We start from the raw sequence: 23,537 nt of genomic DNA on the forward strand, positions 1-23,537 counted from the left end.
GCCTGTGTGCCAGCAGGGCCCCCATCCCCTGGAGCGAGGACTTCTGCTGTGTCCGTGTAGCGTTAGGACACTTAGGCTTTGCTTTGAGGCTGTTGCCAGACATCGTGTGTTAGATGAGAGAGGTTGATCTTTGCCTTCTTCAGGACTGATGAAGCCCATGATGCCCCAGGAGTCCCTCAGTGGGACTGGCTGCCGCTCTGAAGATCAAAACTGTGTGCCCTCGCTCCAAGAGAGAAAAGTGACCACCATCGACCCGACTCCTGTATGGAGTCCAGAGGGCTACATGGCACTGCAGAGCAAAGGCTACTCACTGTCCCTCCCGAAGTCTGCTGACACTCTGGCCATGGGCATGCACATCAGGTGAGCTTCCCTTTGCAGCCGAAGGAAGACTCCGCAGTTCCGCAGGAGGGCCCTAGGAAGAGGCCCCATCTCAGCAAACCCTGCCTGGGGTGGGCGGGGCGGGGTGTAAGCAGGTATGCTTGAATGTTTGGTACGAGTGGCTATTTCCGATGGTCAGGCCGAGACGCAGGAGGAACCCTGTGGTCGCCGAACTGAGGGCATGGGGTAAAGGGGCAGCGGGGTGGGCTCACAGGCCGGTGGCTCGAGATTGGGGTCTGGGTTCGCTCCTCTTGTGCACGTACAGGAGCTAGCCCTGCCACCCCAGGCCCAGGCTCCCAGCTCCCAGGCTCCAGCTTGTTCACTGCTCCAGGGGACCGCCAGCTCCTCTCTGTCTCCAGGGTGGTGCACTGAGCTGCCACTGCCATCTCCACGCTTATGGACTCCAGGGGCCACCGAGCAACGTGTCATAAGCTAGAGCAAATGTTTTCTTGTGTTTTCTTTTCTTTTTTAAAAAAAAAAACTTTTTTTTTTTCTTTAAAAAAACTAAAGAAAGCAAAACTAAGCCGTGTTCAGCATGGAGACCAGGAACCAAGCTCCAATCACATTGACTGATTTTTCTGGTTCCTTTTCAGGAATGAAAGGTCTTACTCTGCCTCCCCCGGAAGGTCAGGGGGCATAAGTGCCCAGCGCGATCTCTTTGAGGAGAGAGGGGAGGAGTACTTGAGTGCTTTTGACAAGAAGGCCCAAGCAGACTTTGACAACTGTATTTCTTCTCAAAGAATAGGCCAGGAGCTTTTATTTCCACCCCAGGAAAATGTTCAGGAGGTGGGTGCTCCTGGGGGTCGTACCCCAAACCTCAGGTGTTCCCCATTGGAGCCTGACTTTGTCCCAGCTGAGAAAAAGCCAGAATATGGCAGTTGGGATGTTGGCCACCAGCCAAAGGCTGCCGACACAGCCACCAGTGCCGAGCTGGAGGCACCCCAGGAGGAGCCATCCTTTTGTGTTTCCTCCTGGGAGAAGGAAGGGAGCCCCAAGAAACAGCCAAACCCAGAGCCTGAGTGGACGCCTGAGCCTGAGCCCCGCAGCTCCAGCAGCCAGCACCAGGAGCAGCCGGGCCGGTCCCGGAGGTCGGGGCCCATCAAGAAACCCGTCCTCAAGGCCCTGAAGGTGGAAGAGAAGGAGAAGGCACTGGAGAGGGTCAGGCAGGGCCCTGGAGAGGAGAGCTCACAGCTGGCCACAGAGAAAGAACCCACGTGCAGGGCCGAAGAGGACGAGGACGAAGAAAACAACCCTGCCCTGGCCAATGCCTCCTCTGCCCTGGAGGATAAGGCCACTGCCCGCGCTGGGTTTGGCCACGAGGCCAGCAAGCTGGATGAAGATGCCAAGGCCGATAAGACCTGGGAGAACAGGCCCTCAAGGGAGGCCAGTGACATTCCTCCAACCAAGAGAAACAACTGGATCTTTATTGATGAGGAGCAGGCCTTTGGGGGCCGGGGCCAGGCCCGTAGTCGAGGTCGTGGCTTCAGAGAGTTCACCTTCCGAGGCGGCCGGCCTGCGGGAAGCAACACAAACGGTCTTTGCGGCACAGGTGTCCTCGGGGCTCGCAGCATGTACAGCAGTGGCCAGCGCAGCAGCCGAGGCAGGGGCCTGCGCGACTACCCTCCGCCAGAAGACTGCCCCAGAGCCAAGCCCAGGCGGCGCATCGCCAGTGAGACCCACAGCGAGGGCTCGGAGTATGAAGAGCTGCCCAAGAGGCGCCGGCAGCGGGGCTCAGAGCCTGGCCACGAGGGCGTGCTCATGGAAAGGGACGACGGTGCCCTGAAGAAGGACTCGTGGCGTTCCAACAGGACTTACACTGAGGACCAGGGTGGCCTAGACGCCCGCAGCCGGGGACCCCGGACCTGCGGGAGAGCCCTCCCCCCTCGCCTGAGCAACTGCAGCTATGGCCGCAGAACCTTTGTTGCCAAAGAACCTCCTCACTGGCAGAGCAGGAGCCCCGGCAGCTCCTGGCAGGAATATGGCCCCTCTGACCCGTGTGGTCCAAGGCGAACCACTGACAGAGACTACATCCCAGACTCCTACCGACACTCTGACGCACTCGGCAGCAGGGCCTTTGAGGACAGCCGCATGGAGGACAAGAGGCCCTTTTTCCAAGATGACCACGGGGCAGATTCTGAAAGCGCAGAAAACAGGCCCTTCCGTCGGAGGCGACCCCCTCGCCAAGACAAGCCCCCTCGCTTCCGGCGCCTCCGTCAAGAGCGGGAGTCCCTGGGCCTGTGGGGACCTGAGGAGGAGTCCCACCTGCTGGCAAGCCAGTGGCCAGGCCGGTCCAAACTCTGTCCTGGGGACAAGAGTGGTCCTGGAGGTCACAGATCCCCAGAGCTCTCCTATCAGAACTCTTCTGACCATGCCAATGAGGAGTGGGAGACGGCCTCCGAGAGCAGCGACTTCAGCGAGCGTAGGGAGCGGCGAGAGGGCCTTGCAGCTGAGCCCGAAGCACAAGGGGACGGTGGCCTGTCTGGGGCTGGCTTGGGTGAGAAGAAGGAGCTGGCCAAGAGGAGCTTCTCCAGCCAGAGGCCCCTGGCTGACAGACAGAGCCGCAAGCTGGAGCCGGGAGGGTTTGGGGAGAAGCCTGTTAGGCCAGGTGGGGGTGAGACTTCCCCCCGCTGCGAGAGCCAGCAGAGTGGGACACCTCTGAAAGTCAAAAGGTAACGCGGCAGCACCACCTCGGGTCCTTGTCATTGTCCTGTTTGCAGCAGCACCACCGAGTCCATGCATGCACGCCCCGCCAAGCCAGGCGGCCCCAGCCGCTGTGTGTGAGAGTCTCCATCACTCGCTCCCGCATTGCTTGTCTGCTTCCTCATGGTGTGTCATTGTTGATGTTGTTGTTGTGGCTTGATCAACTAAACCCAAAGTTCCTCGTGCCCTATTCCCCAGAGGCCTTCTTGTGACTGCTGTTATAGCCCATGTCCCTAGAGTCCAACCTCCAGATGTATTCTTAGCCTGCACTGATGGCTGTTGCCTGTGTTGGTGCCTGGTGAGCTCTGGCCAGATTACCCACTTGTTCCTGCTTGGGGCTGGCCAGAAGGGACCGCTCACCTTTTGGTTATGTGAAGGTAGCTCTTGCCCTTAGTGGCCCTGCTTCCCTCTTGCCACCTGGGCATGGCTGGAGCCACCAGGAACAGAGGGGACCAGGCTGCTTACAGCCCATGAGTCTGCTTTTCTAGAACTGGAAGCTTTCAGGGTAGACGGGTCTGTAGGGTGTTAGCCCATCGCCCAGGCTGTCTATAGGGAGAATATGGGCTTGCTGCCCAATCGTTTCCTCAGATTTGGGGTTCAACCCCTCCTGTCTTTAGAATTCAGGATTCACACCTCGGGTACACATACCCCAAAGTTGACTCAGGAAAGTTTCTGTTCTTTTAAGTGCTTGTGTGACCATACTCCAGCCCCAAAAAGGCATCAAGGATGTGCTCAGGAGCCCTGCAGCTGAGAAGTCCTGTGCTGCTCTGTTCTCTGGCTCAGTGCAGGAAGGCTGGTAGCCCTCTCTTGGACGTGTCCACAGAACTGGCCCAGCACACGGCACGCACGCTCGGCAGGCTCTCCTGCCCCCTGATGGCTCAGTAGAAGGAGCTGGAACTTATAGCTGCTGTGTCTGTGTGTGGGCCTTGTGCATTCAAACTTCTTCCTCATCCCTCCTTCCTAGCCTTTGAGTGCTGGCAAATTCACGGGCCTTCCTTCCTTTGCAGGGCTCCAGATGAGGCCTTGCCTGGGGGCCTTGCTTGCAGCACTGGAAGCCACTCATCCTATACCTTGGAGCGGACCCCTCATGCCAGCTCTGATGGTCCTGAAACCACCAATACGAAAGCAGAGAAGGAGGCTTCTTTGGCCGCACAGAGGGCTGGTGAGCAGGATGAGGCCCGGAAGCAGTTTGACTTGGCCTACGGAAGTGAGTCGGGGCTAGGTTCTGGGACATGTTTGTAGTGGGAGCGGGGATGCAGAACGGCTCAGACTGCTGTCTTGTGATGCTTCCAGCCTTGCTGAGCCCCCATGACATCTGTACAGCTTCCCAGATTTAAAGGGGGTATCCAAGGCCACGTGGCCAGCAAGAAGCAGAACTGCATCTTCAAAGGCTGTTATCTCCGCCGTGGTGCTGCCTGAGCACCACTGGGTTGTGCCTAGAACGTCCCGGCTCACATGGGCTTGTGAAGGGTGGGGCGCCATAGGTAGATTGCTATAGGCTCCTTAGTAAGCCGACTTCTGAGCCAAGCACCTGTTGGATAGCGGGTGCCTGTTGTCTCCTGCCTTATTCTTTCTGTGGCTTCGTTCAGATGCCATCATTGACAACTGTGGATCCAGCCCTGGGGAAGAGAGTGAAGTAGGCCCCATGGTGGGTGAAGGTTTCATTGAAGTCCTGACCAAGAAGCAGCGCCGCCTGCTGGAGGAGGAGAGAAGAAAGAAGGAACAGGCTGCTCAGGTGAGGGCCTTAGGCCAGGGGACAGCCCTGGGTGGAAGGGAGGAGTACCTGTCAGGCACGCACTGTCTCCCAGTGCCTGGTACCTGTCACTACTGTCCTGCAACAGACAGACAAAAATGGAGTCACAAAGAGGCTGACCTGTCCAGGATCCAATAGCCAGAATGTGACCCACTAGGTCAGAGATCAGCCTCAGCACCCTACACTTCCATTTTCCTCAGCGCCCTAGCCTGGCTGGATGATACCTGTTCCTGCAAGTCTCAGGAACCCTGTGCAAGGAAGGCTTGAGGCTGGACACTGCATTCAACCACTTCTGTCAGCCTGCTCTTAGGGCCAGTCTGGCTGCCTGGCAGTACACCTTGAGCCGTTGAAGACAAGCGTCCGGCATCTCAAGCTAGTTCGGGTGGTGGTGTGAGCCAATATCCTTTCCCTAGGAGACTTATGTCATCAGTCGTGTCTTAGGCCAGCCTGCATCAGCTCTTCTTCCCTTAGGTGCCTGTCAAAGGTCGAGGCCTTTCGTCACGAATTCCTCCTCGATTTGCTAAAAAGCAGAACAGCCTGTGTCTGGAGCAAGGAGACGTGGCTGTGCCTGGCAGCAGCCTGGGCACTGAGATCTGGGAGAGCAGCAGCCAAGGTGAGGTGGGTGCCTGGCTCAGTAGAGGTGGGACTCTTCCCAGAGAGTCACGCCTTTGAGCCAGGAATATAAGTGGATCGTTACCTATGTCCTGGGCCCCAGCCAGAGCCAGCGTTGAGCAGTCTGAACTGACTTGCTGTGGCAGTCAAAGAAGGGTGGCACCCGAGGGGAAGCATCACATTGCCTTACCTAGGGGAAGAATGACCTGTGGCCAGTAGGGAGTGAGGGGTGGCCTTCCCCAACACAAAGAAAACCCTGGGAGTCCCTCCCTGATGTTTTCTGTGGAAGGGCAAAGGTCAGGCTAATTCAAGTGTTCCTTCTTGAACATTTTATTTCCTTAAAGACTTTTTATTTGCTTGTTTATGTCCACGCAAAGCTATGCTTCTGCTGAGCTTCTGCTTTAAAACACAAAGCCATTCCAGTTGACCAAGTTCTTCTTGAAGGTCGGCTGTGAGGGGCCTGCGCTGCAGCCCTGGAAGGTTGTACTGTTGACTGGCATGTAGAGGAATGTTAATTCAGAGCGCGGCTGCTCTAGCAAGAGATCAGTGCAGAGATCTAGGTCTGTGTGGTCTGGCTGGATTACAAACACACCTTTAGGCCGGGCGTGGTGGTGCATGCCTTTAATCCCAGCACTCGGGAGGCAGAGGCGGGTAGATCGCTGTGAGTACGAGGCCAGCCTGATCTACAAAGTGAGTCCAAGGCTACAAAGAGACCCTGTCTCGAAAAACCAACCAACCAACCAAACAAACAAACACACCTTTAATCCAGGAGTCGTGGCAAACAGATACAAGTTCAAGACCAGCCTAGTATAGAGCAAGTTTCAGGTCCAGGCATGGTGGTACATGCCTTTGATCCCAAATGAGGGTAAAGTTAGTTTGTAGAAGGAAACACCCATGTTTGAAAGTGATGTCCAAGTCTAATTGAGTGGCAGAAAGGTGACAAATCAGCCAGTATGTCGTGGCACATGCCTGTAATCCCAGCACTCAGGAGACAGAGGAATTCAGTGGATCTCTGAATTCAAGGCTAGCCTGCCTGATTTACCGATTACGTTCCAGGACAGCCAGGGCCACACAGAGAAACCCTGTTTCAAAAAAGCAAAACAACCCAAAAGAAAGAAAGAGAAAGAGAGAAAGATGATAAATCAGAGAGGACTTGACAGACTAGGATATGCCCAACTCTCACGAGAAGAGAGAGGAAAGGGAAGCTACTTAAGAGGCAGTCTACCAGGACAGTACTAGAGAGATGGGTTGCAGAGAGAGAGAGAGAACCCAGGTGAAGATGGGATGAGACAGAAAATGAAAAGAAGCCAAAAGATTAGAGCTTTCCGCAAGCTTGTCTTTTCAGTTGGTGTTCATTCCAGTGGAAAGCAACTCACAAGCTCGTGTCTTCCCAGACTGCTTGTCCCTCGTTGATGCTCTGACCCTTGTCTCTCTCTTCCTTGGCAGCCCTCCCTGTGCAGGGCGCTGCCAGCGACTCATGGAGGAAAGCTGTCACTGCCTTCAGCAGCACAGAGCCTGGCACCTCAGAGGTGAGTGCCACCATGCATGCCCGGTACTGCAGCTGGGCTTGTACAGGACGCCCTACTGTGGTCCCTAGCTTGCCTCCTCTTCAGCCTTGGTCTCTTGGTTTATGTGTGGTGCCTGCATGAGCACAGAGACAAGGGAGAGACCCAGGATAGGGAGTTGGAGTGAGAGCCACCTTGGAGCTGGTCTTGGCTGGCACCTGTACGCTGTTAGTGAGATGAGTTTGGTAGCCTTGGCTGAGGTCCATGCAGTGTCTGCTAGTCGTGATAGGGTAGGCTCGGTGCATTCATTAAGCTGGCTGTGTGCCGTGGGCCACTGTCAGGAGGTCAGGCCTGGAGTTTGGAGTGGAGATTGGTGGCTCAGAGGAATGCTGGTGCTGCCCACAGGCTGGCCTCCTGGATGCTTGGGTTTGGCAGTTTGGCGGCAGGGCTCTAACCCCTTTTGTGCTCTGCACAGCAGGGTTTTAAGAGCAGCCAGGGAGATAGTGGCGTTGACTTGAGTGCTGAGTCTCGGGAGTCATCTGCAACCTCCTCACAGCGCAGTTCCCCATATGGTACTCTCAAGCCAGAGGAGATGAGCGGGCCTGGTCTGGCGGAATCCAAGGCCGATGGCCACAAGGACCAAGCTCAGAAGCAGTCTGAGCACAAGGTAACCTGGAAATCCCCTCCCCGGCAGCCGGGGCCCGGGCGTCTTTGTCTTGTCTTGATGCCCGGTGCACGTTGGGAACAAGAGTGTCTCAGCCTCTGTTTTCCCACCAAGGATGCAGAACAAGGCTCTGGACAGAGTAAGGAACACAGACCAGGACCCATCGGCAATGAGCGGTCTCTGAAAAACAGAAAGGGCTCGGAGGGTGCCGAGCGGCTGCCAGGGGCTGTCGTCCCACCTGTTAACGGGGTGGAGATTCATGTGGACTCCGTGCTGCCTGTTCCACCCATTGAGTTTGGAGTCAACCCAAAAGTGAGCTTCACTTCTTGTTTTCTTTCTTTTTTGTACTTAGGTGGGCACCTGGGGTTGTCTTCTTAAAAAAGGAAGGTGGGAGCTGAGCATTATTTTATATAGAGTATTAGTACGGCGTCAGGGATGGACAGGAGCTATTGGGTTGCTTTATGGATGGCCTTTCTGGCTCTGGCTAGGCTCAAAGAGACAAGTCAGGTGGCTTCCTTTTGTGTGTGTTCATCTCCATCTGCTATGGCTCTGGTGAGCGTTGCTGGTGGACAGTCGCATTGATGTGGGGCCCAGTGACAGGAGAGCTGGGCGAGGCTTACGCTGTGTGTCCTTCTCTTCCAGGACTCTGATTTCAGCCTGCCACCTGGTTCTGCTTCTGGTCCTGTAGGGAATCCAGTTGCCAAGCTTCAGGATGTCTTGGCTAGTAATGTAAGTCAGCACATCTCTGCCTGTGCTCCCATGCTGGACGTCCTCCCCCAGCTCTGCCTGTGCTCCCAATGCTGGACATCCTCTCCCAGCTCTGCCTGTGCTCCCAATGCTGGCAGCTCTGTGGTTTTGAGACCTTTGGCTGGAGGTGATAATCAGTCCTTTTAAGGTCTGGGTCATTTGGTTTGCTTTGGCTCCAGTCTCCAAGCTGTGGTGCAGAATACTCTTCCTAGGGAGGAAACTGAGGGCAAGCACTCTAACCCTGAACCACATCTCTCACCCCCAGAGGATCCTTTCAAGGCCAGTGGGCAACCCTGTTTAAGCAGGAGGTGCCTCCTGGAAGCCAGTATGCCTCAGCCAGTGTGTGAATGCCATGGTCCACTGGGTTCTGTGCACTCAGGAGAGAGATTCAGCATTGTGAGCCACTTGGAAAAACAGCCAGCAGCTCCATTCATTGATCTGTCCTCTGTAGTCTGGTGGATGAGGGAGGACATCCAGGCAGCATTCCCAAGAGGGCCTAGAGGAGAGCGGCTCGTGCTTCAGAATGTTGCCAGGCACTGAAGGAAAATAGCTGGGGTTTAGTGTCTTTGAAAAGCCGAGTTAGCCAGGCTGTTACAATTGGCAAATTAGCCTGGTGCTCTAGGGTCCAGTCTTGGCATTGCCCACCTGTGTCAGGAGGGACAGCCACCAACCACTCTTTCCTGTCTGGACCTGGCTATCTCCAAGCCAGGCGGTAGGTTTCTGCCAAACCAGGTGCTTCCTTCTTGCCAGCTGGTCCTTTTGTGTGGAGTGTGTGTGTGGAGGTGAAGTCTGTCGTGGACATTGGCCTAGGCAGCCTGCTCTATCTGGGTCCTGCTTGTGGGGGTGTATTTGGATGAGCAGTTGTGCCTGAGCCCAGCCTGTGCCCCCTGACTTTCTTCCTCCCGTCTCCAGGCAGGACTGACGCAGAGTATCCCCATCCTCCGGCGAGATCACCACATCCAGAGAGCCATTGGCCTCTCTCCCATGTCTTTCCCCACCGCAGACCTCACGCTGAAGGTAAAGGCAGGCCTGAGCCGGGCTGGGCCCTCACCAGCACCGCAGAGGTGGAGGTGGACCTCCTGTCCCCGCAGCTTAGACCGCTGCTCTCCCCTTTCGTCCCTGGTAGTAATTTGCATCCTTCCCCTCCTCTTGCTTCCAAAGATGGAGTCTGCACGCAAGGCTTGGGAAAACTCCCCCAGTTTGCCGGAGCAGAGTTCTCCAGGAGGTGCAGGCTCGGGCATCCAGCCTCCATCCTCTGTGGGCGCCTCCAGCGGCGTCAACTACAGCTCCTTTGGAGGAGTGTCCATGCCACCCATGCCTGTGGCTTCTGTAGCGCCTTCTGCTTCGATGCCAGGTATCACATCCCCTGAGCCAGGCTCGGGAGCCTTCTCCATGCACTGTCGAGAGAAGCTGGATTGACAGCTCTGTGCTTTTCACTTACAGAGCGTGACACTCGGTCTAGGTCAGGGACTTACAGACCCCACATGCTATGGACAGCCTCAGTCCTGCCCTACTGTGGGAAGCAGGACTGCCGCGCCATAGGGAGGCACTTGGAACCGCCAGAGCGGAGTGAGCCAAGATGGCTTTGAGCCAGACTCTAGTCAGTGCCAGATCCCTGGTGAGCACTTATCTCTCAAATAAGGCAGGCCAGCGACACTGTGCTGTGGGCAGCCGCGCCCACCGTCACTGTAGCGGTCTCAAGTCTTCCAATCACCATGCTTGTTACCGGGATTCTGAGGGCCCAGCTGCCGAGGTCTCAGTGATGTGGTTCCAATAGATCCTTCTGACCCTCCACTGTGGACTCAAAGCAGGGACATGAGGAGGACAGTGACTGAGAGACCCAGGCAGCTCTCTTCCATAGTAACTAGCCCACCCAAAGGCCCAGCACAGCTGGTGAGCGGTTAAGTGCTCAGGTGCTTTGCTCTGCACCTTCCTAGGTTTCCTGAGGTGTGTGCTGTAGCAGAGAAACATGGCCTCTGCTCACACATGCCCTTAGCCCCACCGAGTCCCCAGGGAAACACCCCTGTGTGCAGTGGAGAGACTTGACCCTTTTATCCTTTGTCTGTGTTCTGTCTCTAGGCAACCACCTCCCACCTCTGTACTTGGATGGCCACGTGTTTGCAAGTCAGCCCCGACTGGTTCCTCAAACGATACCTCAGCAACAGAGTTACCAGCAGGTGAGGGTAGCAAGCCAGGAGACCAGAGGTCAGAGGCAGACCACAGCTGTGGTCACTCTGCTTTTCTTTTGCTGGTGATCTTCCTCCTGCCCCATGTGATGCCCACTACTGGCAGACATGGCACCTAGAGAGTGTTTGGAGAAACAGACATGAAGTGGACACTGTTTCTCCGTTTCAGAGTCCTCGCTTCTCTTAGTTAAAAATCAGTTGTAGTGGGGTCACACTGGTAACTGGGGTCCCCAATTACAGGTGCATTAGAAACAGACAGTTTTAGAAGCAAACAGGGTGTTGTCTTTGCACGAGATTGGAATTCTGTCTGTCTGGGGCTCCCTCAGAGGCTGGTGCTGGCCTCCCACACACCCTGGCAGTGTTTTTCCTACTGCCAGGTCTCCAAACCAGACGTGATGGGGCTGCTCTCAGCTCTTAAGACGTGGTGGTGTTAGTTTTCTAAGATAATGATCCAGCTAAGTGGATCTTAGTGTCCCCCCATTTTGTTTGTGTTTCGTGTGTATGAGTGTTTTGCCTGTATTTATGTCTACGTGCTATGTGCATATACTACCCCCAGAGGCCAAAATGTGTGGGATCCTGTGGAACCGGATTTAAAGATGGTTGGTAGTGGGTGCTGAGAACTGAACCTAGGTCCCCAGCAAAAACAAGTGCCTTTAACCACTGAGCTAGCTTGATTTTCCAGTTTCACTCTGTAGTCCAGGCTATAGTAAGTGTGAGACACCACACCCAGCTTACATATATCCTAAAAAGGGTACTCAAGGATTCACCTCCGTTGACATGGGTGGATGGACTCATTTCTACTGTGCAGCAGTCCTGTGTTCAGGCGACACCGTGCCTTGTTCTCACCACTGATCTTTTGCTGTGCGAAGCCAGATCAGATGTGCTGTGAGGTGGCAGCCATGTTCTGAATTAACATTCTTGTACAGTGTGGAGCTGTGGCCTTGGCCCACCGGGTCAGGACCGGGTGGAGGTGGGGAGGCATGTGTGGGCAGTGCAGTCATCACCTGGCTCCTGTTCACAGGCTGCCACTGCCCAGCAGATCCCGATATCCCTGCACACATCTCTGCAGGCCCAGGCGCAGCTTGGGCTGAGAGGCGGACTCCCCGTCTCCCAGTCCCAAGAGATCTTCAGTTCCCTGCAGCCTTTCAGGTGAGTTAGCCCCGGTGCCACACCTCCGTGCCACCCTGCTGTGGTTGTGTGTGCTGCTCTGGGGCCATGGACCAGGTCATCAGATGCCCTGCACTCCTCCCCAGCCCACCACAGGCTGCTGGGGGTTCCTGTTCCCTCTGCCCGCTACACTCTCCCCAGCTTACTCCTTCAGTATGCGAGACGGCTTCAGCCTTGGGCATCATTGGGTCTTCGGAGCCTGCCACAGCTTGTGTGAGCTCATGGTCCCCAGGACAGCAGTATCAGGGCCATGCAGACCCTCTGAGTCGTTCTCTCTGGGGAAGCAGGGATCTGTTAGCAAGTCCTCGGTCCCTGTGCTCACCGGTGTTGAAGACAGCTATGTACCTTATTCACCTGATGCTGACCTCCATCTGGCTTTTTCAGGTCTCAGGTGTACATGCACCCCAGCCTGTCACCACCCAGCACTATGATCCTCTCTGGGGGCACGGCCTTGAAACCCCCGTACTCTGCGTTTCCTGGCATACAGCCCTTGGAGATGGTGAAGCCACAGTCTGGCTCACCCTACCAGCCCATGAATGGAAACCAGGCCCTGGTCTATGAGAGCCAGCTTGGCCAGGCTGCCGGGTTGGGCACCTCCCAGATGCTGGATTCCCAGCTCCCGCAGGTCAGTTTGGTTTCTCGCTAGTCTCCTCCTTCCTCTTGTGTGTGCTGGTGTTGAAATGTGTATCTCAGCTGCAGAGACTCTTCTGGTAGTCCCCACACCACTGTGCTCTGCTGGCCTTCCCTTCTTCCAGAGCTGTTTGCAACCCCCAGATGGTAGCTGTGGAAAGGGAAGTGGGCAGGTGTCTTCTTGTGCCCACTTCAAAGCCTGAGGCAATGCCCTCTCCACATGTTGGCGCTTCCCACTGCCAAATCTCATTGCACCCTTCCTTCTGTTGGTCCCCTGGCTTGCCCTCTTACTGCATCTCCATGCCTTTGTCCATGCCAGTAGTGCAAGAATCATACGGTCACCAGCTCTGCCTAACTAACAACTCTGCACTGCTCCTAGAACCTGTTGTTGTTTCCTCCTCAGAAGCAGACCCTCGGAGCCATGTGCTCTCTCTCTGTCTCCCATCTGTTGTCCCCCTTTCCTCCCCACTCCCACCATTGCCTTTCTTCCTGTCGTCAGTGAAGCAGGCCTTGATGGTCCACAGAGCCCATGGCCACATACCCCTGCCTGTGTGCTTCTCACAGGATGATGCCCCTCATCCTGCAGGCCACCCTGGCAAGTACCTTCTCTTTCCTATCAGTATAGAAGTAGGCTCAGGTCTATCCTCTTCAGCCACCCCATCACAGCATCACCTAGTTACCCCTGACTCTTAAGATTTATTTATTTAGTATACAATGTTCTGCCTGCATGTGGACCTGCCCGCCAGAAGAGGGCACCAGATCTCATAGATGGTTGTGAGCCACCACGTGGTTGTTGGGAATTGAACTCAGGACCTCTGGAAGAGCAGCCAGTGCTCTTAACCTCTGAGCCATCTCTCCAGCCCTGCCCCTAACTCTTAAAATCAAGATGTTATTCCCTGGCTCTCCTGTCCCCTCAAACCTTCTTCCTTCCTGTTGTGTATTGTCCCTCCTACGCCCCATCTAATTGTGGGCGTCCCTTCGTTCCTATCTTTGCTCTCCTTTCTGGTCACTATCATTCCTAGATTTCTTCTGCTGTGGGGCCCCTGCCCAGCACCCTTGCTTTCTCTGTCATGGCCGCTCCAGCAGGCTGGTTCTAAGACATGGATGGTTTCCCTCCTCTTCTGTTCATCTAATCTACACTATCCTCTGTCCTGCTTCTCCCACTCCTCCTAATTCTGGCCCTTCAGCTGCTCCCGTTACCTCTGCCTCCCATCCTCACTACCCTGCCCCATGTTGTGCTGGCTCTGCCCCACTTTTGCCCTTGGTCCTCGATAGCCTGGGCACAGTAGCCCAGGCTGCCCTGTAAGGCTAAGAGCCAGGCCATACCCTGCCCAGGCATCGCTCCCACCTGGCCTTACTCTGTCCCTGCTGCACCCCACTCTGAGGTCCCGCTGCCCAGGTCTCTGTGATGTGGTTCCAATAGATCCTTCTGACCCTCCACTGTGGACTCAAAGCAGGGAGATGAAGAGGACAGTGACTGAGAGACCCGGGTGGCTCAGGCTGCCCTGGCGCTTAACCCCCTCCCCCCAGTGTTGTTCTGGATCTGGGAAATTTGGGCCCTGTGGCTGCTGCTGTTCTGCTGTTTGGCGTGCTCCACTAGGGGCTCTGAGGCGCCGGTTTGGTCTTGTTTTCTGCCATCTTTGATGCAAAGAGTATTCTTCCCATCTTTGTGCCACACAAAGGCTGGGAAGAGAGACTTCCTGTGCAGCTGTCATTTGGGGGAGCTCTGCTGTCCAAGCCCACACCCTAAGTGGCATACAGCTGTGTGAAACATGTCACACACCTTGCTCTGGCATTTCCACTGCTCACGTGTGATGACACCCTGTGGCTTCCCCAGCACCCTTTGTTTGGTGAAGGCTCAAAGGCCTGCGGACACAGAGTTACCTGCAGGTGCAGAGACAGACTCAGGAATGCTGTGTAAACTCTCGGAAGCGTGTTTTAGCTTTTTCTCCTGTGCCCCTTCTGCCCCCTGACTGTCCTGTCACCCAACAGCTCACAATGCCGCTGCCTCGGTATGGATCTGGGCAGCAGCCACTGATCCTGCCACAGTCCATTCAGCTGCCTCCAGGACAAAGTCTCTCAGTTGGCGCCCCCAGGAGGATTCCTCCACCTGGCTCCCAACCACCAGTCCTGAACACCAGCAGAGAGGTAAAGGTGGTCCCAGAGCGGGGGCTTTGTCCAGCCACAGAGTTACCATTAGAGAAAGTGCACACTCCCGGTCTCAGTGGACTGTGGTCCCTCGCACTGTAAAGGCCTCAGATGCCCAGATGCCAGAGACTTCTTGCTTATGTGTAGTCAGGAAGATAGGTGCTGGCATGTGCCACACAATCAGGCAGCAAGGAAGATATGCAGCCAGTGCCTTAGCCAGTGGAGCCACCACAGACGCAGGGCCCAGACTCTAGAATAAGGACAGGAGTATGCAGGTCACTGGGGCGCTGATGTGACTGGTATCTGGGTATCCAGTCCCCCACAGTTGCACACAGTTACCTCTCCTGTCCTTTCAAGGCAAGAGTCTTTGTACTCTTTTTACACTCTTGTCATCCTGAGAAAGCCGAGATGAAGGGATTGGAAGTTTAAAGACAGCCTTAACTGTGGAGTAAACACTAGGAAGTGCCCTCCCCTTGAGCCTGGGGTGGGGCCCGGGCCACTGTGGGGTAGGCTGCCTGGGCTGCTGAGTGACTGTGTTGCTTCTTGCCCACTCTAGTCCGCTCCGATGGAGCTGAAAGGCTTCCATTTTGCCGACAGTAAACAGAATGTTCCTACCGGAGGCTCCGCACCATCCCCGCAAGCCTACAGGTACAGATGATCCGTGGGAGTTAGGGTTCATTGCTGACTATTCCATGAGTCACTCCAGAGAGCCCCGGGGAGGACTGTGGAAGGGCACCGCAGCGTGCCTGAGCGTTACCGAGGCGTCCCTGTAGCATGCTTCTGCTTTAGTTAGCCATGGCAGAGGGAGTCCACGGGAAACTGGATTTGTTTCTAATTGCAGAGTAAGATGCTCTTAGGTGGGAGAGAGCTATCTAGGGTGTCAGCCACAGCCCCATGGTCTCATGCATCCACTTACCCCTATCAGAATATTTTAAAGCTGGGCATGGGTGGCCTTTCTTCCCAAACCTTAAACTGGTCCCTGCTGCTTGCTTCCTTGGTGTGGGTCCTCTACCTCTAGTAACCGTCCTGGCTCTCTTTGGCTTGATTCAGAGGTATCTGATGGCTCATGGCAGGGGCTCTTGGTCCCCCATGCTTGGCTGGGGGAGCAGCTCTGTGCCTGAGCCTGAGGGTATGTACAGCCTGATACCTTCTGTTTTGAGTGGGGCCAACAGATCTGCAGTGTCTTTTTAGAGGTCACCCAGCAGCACACACTGTGTGTCGAGTCCTACTGTCTGTGTCCCACCTTCACTCTTCACCCAGCCTGGGGTGCTGGGCTGCGGCTGCCCATCCTGTCCCTCGTGCCACTTTCACACAGAGGATTATTCCTGAAGACCCCTCAGTTCGTCTTATTTTATGCCCTTGCTGTTGTGGCGTTCATTTGTGCATGAGTACATTCCATTTTGCTGCCATTTACATACCAGAAGGCCCGTACAGCAGAGCTGCGTGGAGGGCAGCACAGCACAGTGTGCATGGGGAGGGAAGGAGGAAGCTTCAAGAAGGAGCACACACCGTAGTTCTGCCCGCCCAGTGGGATTGCCATAGCCTGGGCTCAGTAGGTTACATGGAGAGAAACAGTCTTAGAAGAAACTGTTGGCACTTTGTCCACAGATTGACAGATTTGGGAGTACAAAGGGACCAAATATGGGGTTTGTTTTTTTGTTTGTTTGTTTTTAAAGATTTATTTACTTATTAGGTATATAGTACTCTGTCTGCATGTACCCCTGCAGGCCAGAAGAGGGCACCAAATCTCATTAAGATGGCTGTGAGCCACCATGTAGTTGCTGGGACTTGAACTCAAGACCTCTGGAAGAGCAGTCAGTGCTCTTAGCCGCTGAGCCATCTCTCCAGCCCCAAACATGGTTTCTTGTTATCATTCCTAAGCAACACAGTGTAGCTACTATCTGCATAGTGTGTGTAAGCAGCCTAGAGAGGGAGCTGAGAGTGGATCTGTTAGAGAGTGCATGCTTACTTAAACTTATAAGGCCCCTGGCTTCATACCCAGAACAGTAGGTAGGTAGATGGACGGATATATAGATGATTTGGGAGGTACGGGAGCGGGGGGGGGGGGGGGAGGGGGAGAGAAGCAAGCCACAGAAACACAAATAAATAAGTAAATAAATAAATAGGCCATGCTGGAGCACATGGCTAGGTCACATGTAAATACCATGTTACCTGTCTATGAGGGGTTTGAGCCTCCATAGTTGTCTATCTGTGAGGTCATGGGAACAACCTGCCACAAGATGGCAGGGTTGCTGGGTGTAGGAAACACAAGCATCACGGGGATTAGAGCGATCGCTATCTCTTTTGTTATATATAGTTTCCCAAGATTCTCAGGAAATGGGGAATGGGGCAACTGAGATACGCCTTGCAAAAAGGAGTCCTCGATCAGAAATTCTGGGGATGTGCTGTCCCAAGATCGCCTCTAGGGGTACAGTGGTACCTAGCACTATAGAGCCCCACACCCAGGAAACTCGCCGACCTCTGCACAGTACTCTTTCTGACGTGAGACCTTTTTCTTATGAAACATATAAAGGTCCTGGGACTAAAGTCAGTTGTAGATTCTCTTCTTCCCCCGTGAGTCCAGATGAGAAGACCCTGGTGTAGTTCCTAGTGCTGTCTGCAGGCCTTCATCTGGGCCCCGCATCCCCCTAGTCCAGATGCTGCACAGCCCCGCGGTGGCCACTGTCTGTCTGTCTGTCCACAGCAAGGACGGCAGCCCCTCTCCTGGGTGTGTCTCCTACAAGTGCTGAGGGGCACTGGTGAGCACGCCCCTCCCGTTTGCATTCTTAGCTGTCTCGGGTCTGTGTTCTGTCTGCTAGGGTCTCTGGCCAGAAGGCCCTTCCTGGCTCCGTCTGCCTCCATGTGCTGCTAGGCTTTGACCCCCATCTTTGTGGTGACACACGTGTATTCTCAACCCTGCCTTTGGTTTTTTCAGGCCTAGCTCTGCTAGCCCCAGTGGGAAGCCCTCTGGATCAGCAGTTAACATGGGCTCTGTGCAGGGACACTACGTTCAACAGGTAGAAGATGGCTTTCCACACCCTGTAGCCCTGGACACTTAGGCCTGTCTCCCAGCGCCAAAGGAGAGGGGACTGTCCAAACTGATGGATGCTTTTTATTAAGGGAAACATGCCCTAGTGCTTACAGCTGGGCCACCTGAGTTTCTCCTGGCAAAAGCACTTCTCTTGATGAGTGTCTGGATCCTTCCTTGTCCTGCGGAGAAGGGAGGAGACTGGTTCCCACAAGAGGTGATGCCAGGAGTACCATCCCCAGCCGTGTGGGGCTGCCATGGCGCTCTGGGAGACACAGTTAGGCCTGGGTTAGCTCAGAGGCTGGGGTGCACGCGTGCTAGCTCTAGTGAGTGGTGTGGCATGCCTGTCTGCCAGGGTGGGATCAGAGGCAGGTTACAGCTCCCCCACTGAGGGTGAGGATTTCTCAGTGTCTTTCCCTGGAGGCCCTTTTCTCTTCCTATAAAGCTGGGCTGGGGCTCCACAGCTCAGGACCTCGGTCGGGCTTGGGGCTTAATAAATTTGTCACTGGCAAGTGGCGACTGTGAGGGTAATGACTCTCTTTTTGCCCCCTTTCCCAGTGTTCCTTGGGGGGAGGGTCACTGGTCCAGCTGTGGGATGGGTTTCTAACCCTTTCTCCTAGAGCTGAGGGCATAACTCAGGAGCACAGCAGCTGTCTAGCATGTGTGAGGTCCTGGATTCCATCCTCAGCTGACAGAAAAAAGAAAAGTCGCCTAACAAAGCTTCCCCCAGTGAGGAGCAGAATGGTGCTGGTTACCCTATGCTGGCCTCCACTGTGCAGGGCTGCAGGCTAGCAAAACCCTGACTGGGAAGCCTGGCGTCAGATGAGGTCCTGGGGAAATGCAGTTGTTCAGAGGCACTTGGGATGGCGCCAAGATCTAGGAGGTCCAAGTTGACCCTACCCTGTACAATAGGTGGTACCCAGGCCGGTGGGGTAGATTGGTCTGCTGAAGGGGCTGTTGGCTTGCCAGTGGGGCACAGGGTGCACTGATTTGAAAGGGCCCTTTCCATCAGCCTTGGGACCTGAGATGCTTCACCCAGGATGTGCTTCTTCTGATCTCTGATGAGGACCCACAGTCTGACTGCCTCTCTGAATCACTGCACTCAGTGCCCGTGGGAGCAACACCAGGCTCGCCCTAATCTTCTGTGTGTAGCTTTTAGTCTGACTCGGGCAGGGAGGGAGTGATCTCTACGTATTTTGCCTTGCAGTCATTTTGATTTTCCTGTCCATCTGTCCAAAGGCAAAGCGAGTGGATGAAAAACCTGGCCTGGGAGCCGTGAAGCTGCAGGAAGCCTCTTCAGCCACCTCCCAGATGAAGCGAACAGGAGCAATCAAGCCTCGGGCAGTCAAGGTGGAGGAGGGCAAAGCCTGAGGGGAAGAGAGTAACCTGAAGGTGCCTGCATCTCCTGCCTCACCCTAACAGAGATGGTGCGCCACCTCCAGCTTGGACAGCCACCACCTGGCCTGGACAGAGCTCTCTCCCACTCCCGAAAGCTCCTGAGAGTTCCATCGTCAGCCAGCCCGCATCGTGGACATGTGGCATTGATCTGCTTGCTTTGGTACACAAGAGCAGCCTCCCTCCTCCGCCCCTCTGCCCAGTGACTGTGGAGTGAGTCTCCTGTGCAGTGCAGACCTGCCCGCCCACCCCATTCCCCAGGCACAGTGGTTTGGCAGCAGTGTCGTTTTAGCTGGAGGCTTTTTGTTTTAAAAAGCAGCTAAGGTTTTTACAGAGGGGGAAGGAGAACAAAATGCTGGCTACGTCTGTATAGCTAAATTTTATATGTTCCTTGCTGTCCTCTCTGCTCTGCCTTCCCCAGTGGTCTCCTTCTATCTCTGTCCGGTTAGACATGTCACAGCACTACCTTAAGAGGTGATTCTTAAGAGTCACACACACACACACACACACACACACACACACACATTTGGCTAACCTTTGGGGTTATTGAGGATGTGACTGGACCCTCTGGTTGGCCCCTCACCCACTGCCTTGGTCACCATGAGGTTGGTGTCTGAGTTCAGTTCCAGCCCCTGGCCTGGAATTAATGTTTCGGCGTAAGAATTGCCTGTTCTGGGCCCTTCTGCTGTCAGTGGACACCCAAGTATTGGGAATCAGAGAGAAATTGTGGAGTTAACACAGATTGGCTGAGGTGGCCAAGCCACAGACCCCACTCGGGGACTGTGCACCTGAGGCTCCAATCCCTAGCCCTCTGCGTGGCTATGTGCCCCACTCACTTCTCTTCCTCTTCTTTCTGGAGCCTTCTGTGTCCCTCTGGATCCCTGTCCATCCACCTGTCACAGCTTATCACCAAAATCAATACAAGGACATAGATGGACACCCATTAGTCAAGTTTGCAACAGGAAAGGCTATGGAACATTCATCTATGTCCTTCATGCCTAGCATCAGAGCAGGGTGTTGGGGGTAGGGTTGCCAAGCAACAGGGATGTTCCTCATCCTTAGGGAACTGGGCAGGGTCAAGGTCTAAGTGGCCTGCAGTGCAGCCTCCGTAAAAGGGTGGTCTCAGGACTGTCCTTGCGAGTTTGTGTGAGCTCCTATGTGCTGGGCTTCTTGTTTTCACTAAGAATGAGGAGATTTTTCCATCACTAAAAGGAAAGTGCAGGGGGGATTCCAGGCTGCTCTTTAGGATCCCCACAGTGGTGGCAGGGCTAGGACAAGCCTGTGGGTCTTGTCCTCAGTGTGACCATAGGTGTGAGGCAGGGAAGCAGCACCTTAGGAGCTCTGATGGGGCTTCTTGCTGACTTGTTTGTTAGAAGGGAGCAGAGTGCGCTTCCCCCAGCAGGTAGTGCTACACTGTTCCCAGGGTTACCTGGACCGGGCAGTCTTAGTGGGAAGCATCATGGCGCCTGCAGCACTCTGCTCCACTCCCTTCTTAAGCCTCTGCGCGCCATCCTTTATCCATGTGTCGTTGTCCCATCTCTTTCTTGCCCCGCCCCCAAAAGCACTGCCCACTTAGGAGTCCCTGTGCCCCTCATCTGCTGTTCCACTCCCCTGAAGTGTCTGGTCCCAGGGATTGAGTCCTCTGCCCCACTGCCAAGCTCTACCCTGATAAGTCTCAGTCAGAAAAAGCCACACACAGTCACCTCTACCCATCCTCGCTAGAAATGCGGTCAGACCCACCTTACCTAATGCTTGGTGGGCGTATGTGTCAAAAGAAACAAACATTTTCTCCTTCAGAATTTCACAGGATGCTGTTACAAACTCAAATGTGCCCTTTAGGTGAACCTGCTGTCGGATGGCAGTACTTCCTGTTTGAGATGAAAAATTAGGTCACCTGTTTTCAGTCCTTTCTCTCACCCTGTACTTCCCTCCTGCCTCCCACCCTAAATAAAAACAAGAAACACTAGAATTTATTTATATGTATTGATGTTGTAGGTCTAGATGGAAAAAAAAAGTAAACGTCCCACTGCTCTGTCTATATACTGTCTGAGTTCCCTGTGCAGGGAAGGCCAGGGAACTGCATGTGGAGTTTGGTGTGTGCACACCTCTGCCATCTCGGCTGTGGGCTCTGCCCTCTGAGATGCACATTTGCAACTAGACTCTGGGGCCAGAGGGCACGCTTAGAGCCAGATGTCCCTCCCCTCAGATGATCTGGTCAAGCCAAGTTTTAGTGCAGAGATGTTTAAAAGGTGCAATATCTCTTCATGTGGTTTTTAGAGTCAGGTTCAAAGTGTAATAGGACTTGGGGTCTTATTTTGGTTTCAAACCCCCATCTTCAGATCACAGATAAAAAACACAGGAGCGTCTGTCAAGGTGCCATGGCCTTTGGTGGGAACAGGTAAAACCCAGCACCTGCCCTTTCTACTACTGCTGAGATGGATGGAGATGGGGCAGAATCTTTTACTCTTGCCTATAGAGGTCACCTCCTGCTGGGGGCTTTGTTGGGGGCCACCGATGGTGCAGTCCGTGGTCTGGCAACCATGGACTCTTCGGTACTGGTGGTTTATGTTCAGCATGCAGCATCCATTGGCTAAAGACTTCTGCCAGCTGCATTAAGTCCAGTTTCTTAACAGTTACTTTCCACGTCTTATTCCCAAGTTCACCATTTTCAAATTCAGAGTTCACAGAGCACTTCTGGGTCTCAGATTCCTTAAGGGGGAAAGCAAAGGATGACTGCATTACACATTCAGGAAAGTTGGCTCATTTCCAAAGCCACGGTCACTCTGCTTCCTCTAGAGATGACACTTGGATAGTGCGTCAGAAGCAACTTGGCTGTCTTGTCCTCGGGAGCCACCTTCCAGATGGTCAGAGATGAAGTGGTGTATGACTGACACTCAAGAGCCCAGGGCACCAGCATGTGTCCGCTGAGGCCATGAGGGAGCTCTGGCTAAGCTGCCCCCTGACAGCTGTTGGGTTCCCCTCTGCCAGGTACCTGCATGTTGCCTTTCAGGTCCATTTTGCCCACATTCCAGCAGTGCAAGTCCAGGTCAGAGGGTCTGTTGGGAATCTTTTTACAACCAAGGGCACAAAGGTGTGTCTTCTGTTGTACACTCTGATGAGTGGGAAATGGAGCCGTCCAAGTGAGATGGCTCTAAGGCAGGTTAGGTCGTTTGGAACAGAGCGGCTCAGTGTCAGGGTGAGCGGTCGCCCAGCTGCGCTGTCCACCTACCAGCTCTGGCTGGTGGTCTTCCAGGCGCATGTCACCTGCAGCTCCCAGTTGCCCGCTTCAGACCTGCAACATCCCCAGGCCTCATCTTCGGCATGTCACGATCCTGGAGCAGCAATGCTGTGAAGGCTCTGCAAGGCTCCTCAGTTGTTGAAAGGGGCCCTGTGCCCTCAGCTTTCGACCTCATACCTTTTATAGAAAAGGATTTGGGGGGGGGGTTCTTTCTTTTTGAGGGTCATTTTGTTTCTTTTTGCTTTTGTTTTGGCCTTTCCTCTGTCTTTTCACTTACACCAGATATTTGAAAGGGCAGACGATGCTAAAGGTGTACTGTGCAGCTTGTTAGACGTGATTTGGAGAACCTCTTACCTCGGATGGGAAATGGAATAGTGAATACACCCTCCCTTCCCTCCGGTTCAGTCCCTGTTGTTTCTCCTTTCAAATATGTGATTGTACTAGCTCTTTCCATATGAAAGAACTCTCCTTATTTAAATAAAAAAAGTATAAAAAAAATAAAGCCAAACATGCTTTCTCAGGTTGTGTCAGTTTTGTTTCTCAGTCATTGGGAAGAAGTGAGAGTTCTACTATTTTTATAGCTTACGTGGGAACTGGGGGCAGCTGATATGCCTTAGCTAAGTGGAGCAATGTGGTAGGGTTCCAAGGGGACAGTCAGCCAGGCAGGCATCTTCAGAAAAGCTGCTTCTAATTACACTAGCAATTTCTGTGGGACTCTTTTATGGCTTTTTATATGAGACTTTTGCTTCTTTGTCTCCCATAATAATTGTATTGGTTATTTTAAAACCTTAAGATAGGATTCTAAATATATCCCCAAAGTAGACAGAGACTACAACACATGACAGTCTCTGTCCTTCAAGGTCTCTGGGAAGGCATACTAAACAAGGAAGGGATTGCAGATTATACAAAGTAATGTATATTCAAGGACATTAGTTGGCCTCCATGGAAATCTCTTTTCCCCAGGACCGAGGGACCCTTACCATAGCATTGAGGGCTGCAGTTAGGTGTGTCTTGAAAATGGGCAGCACCAAGAAGCCCTTTCCTCTCCCTGTGGGCCAACCCATCATGTGGAGCCTGTACCTCCCTGCCTGCCTCCTATCTGGATTTCTACAGGGACTGGAGGAGGAGTGGTACCCAATGTGGGGCTAAGCGGCATGGGACGTTTGATTTCAAGTACCGTAGGTCAGAGGCTGGAAGAGGAGGGATGGCTGTTGCGGGGATGGATATACACCTCATGGTTTTCAGCAGAAGTTTTTGTTTTGTTTCTCTCCTTTTCCTTATTTTGGGCTATTTTGTTTATGAAAAAGTTCAAACACTGGCTGGACTGGAAAAAAATACAGGTAGAGATAGAGAAACTTGGGGGGGAAAAAAACAAGAAAAAAGGAG

At 54.0% G+C, this 23,537-nt stretch overlaps 1 protein-coding gene across 10 annotated transcripts in view; it reads left to right on the plus strand.

Moving 5' to 3' along the window:
* PRRC2B (proline rich coiled-coil 2B) overlaps positions 1 to 22,671 on the plus strand; it is an 88,601-nt gene extending 65,930 nt beyond the window's left edge. For 5 of the 10 annotated variants that reach the window (XM_084797852.1, XM_084797858.1, XM_084797854.1 and 2 more), the window contains 18 exons: positions 144 to 360; positions 972 to 3,047; positions 4,086 to 4,285; positions 4,668 to 4,813; positions 5,303 to 5,444; positions 6,890 to 6,972; positions 7,424 to 7,615; positions 7,727 to 7,924; positions 8,255 to 8,341; positions 9,272 to 9,376; positions 9,521 to 9,713; positions 10,439 to 10,536; positions 11,567 to 11,694; positions 12,097 to 12,337; positions 14,335 to 14,490; positions 15,047 to 15,138; positions 17,426 to 17,507; positions 18,758 to 22,671. In XM_084797852.1, the coding sequence (XP_084653978.1) occupies positions 144 to 360; positions 972 to 3,047; positions 4,086 to 4,285; positions 4,668 to 4,813; positions 5,303 to 5,444; positions 6,890 to 6,972; positions 7,424 to 7,615; positions 7,727 to 7,924; positions 8,255 to 8,341; positions 9,272 to 9,376; positions 9,521 to 9,713; positions 10,439 to 10,536; positions 11,567 to 11,694; positions 12,097 to 12,337; positions 14,335 to 14,490; positions 15,047 to 15,138; positions 17,426 to 17,507; positions 18,758 to 18,889 (4,568 nt within the window). In that variant the 3' untranslated portion in view covers positions 18,890 to 22,671. The remainder of the gene's footprint in view (positions 1 to 143; positions 361 to 971; positions 3,048 to 4,085; positions 4,286 to 4,667; positions 4,814 to 5,302; positions 5,445 to 6,889; positions 6,973 to 7,423; positions 7,616 to 7,726; positions 7,925 to 8,254; positions 8,342 to 9,271; positions 9,377 to 9,520; positions 9,714 to 10,438; positions 10,537 to 11,566; positions 11,695 to 12,096; positions 12,338 to 14,334; positions 14,491 to 15,046; positions 15,139 to 17,425; positions 17,508 to 18,757) is intronic. The other 5 variants (XM_084797855.1, XM_084797856.1, XM_084797860.1 and 2 more) reach the window with 4 other exon arrangements.
* The last annotated feature ends 866 nt before the right edge of the window (positions 22,672 to 23,537 follow it).

Source organism: Acomys minous (genome assembly GCF_964271855.1).
Source record: "Acomys minous genome assembly, chromosome: 10".
NCBI classification, from domain to species: Eukaryota; Metazoa; Chordata; class Mammalia; order Rodentia; family Muridae; genus Acomys; species Acomys minous.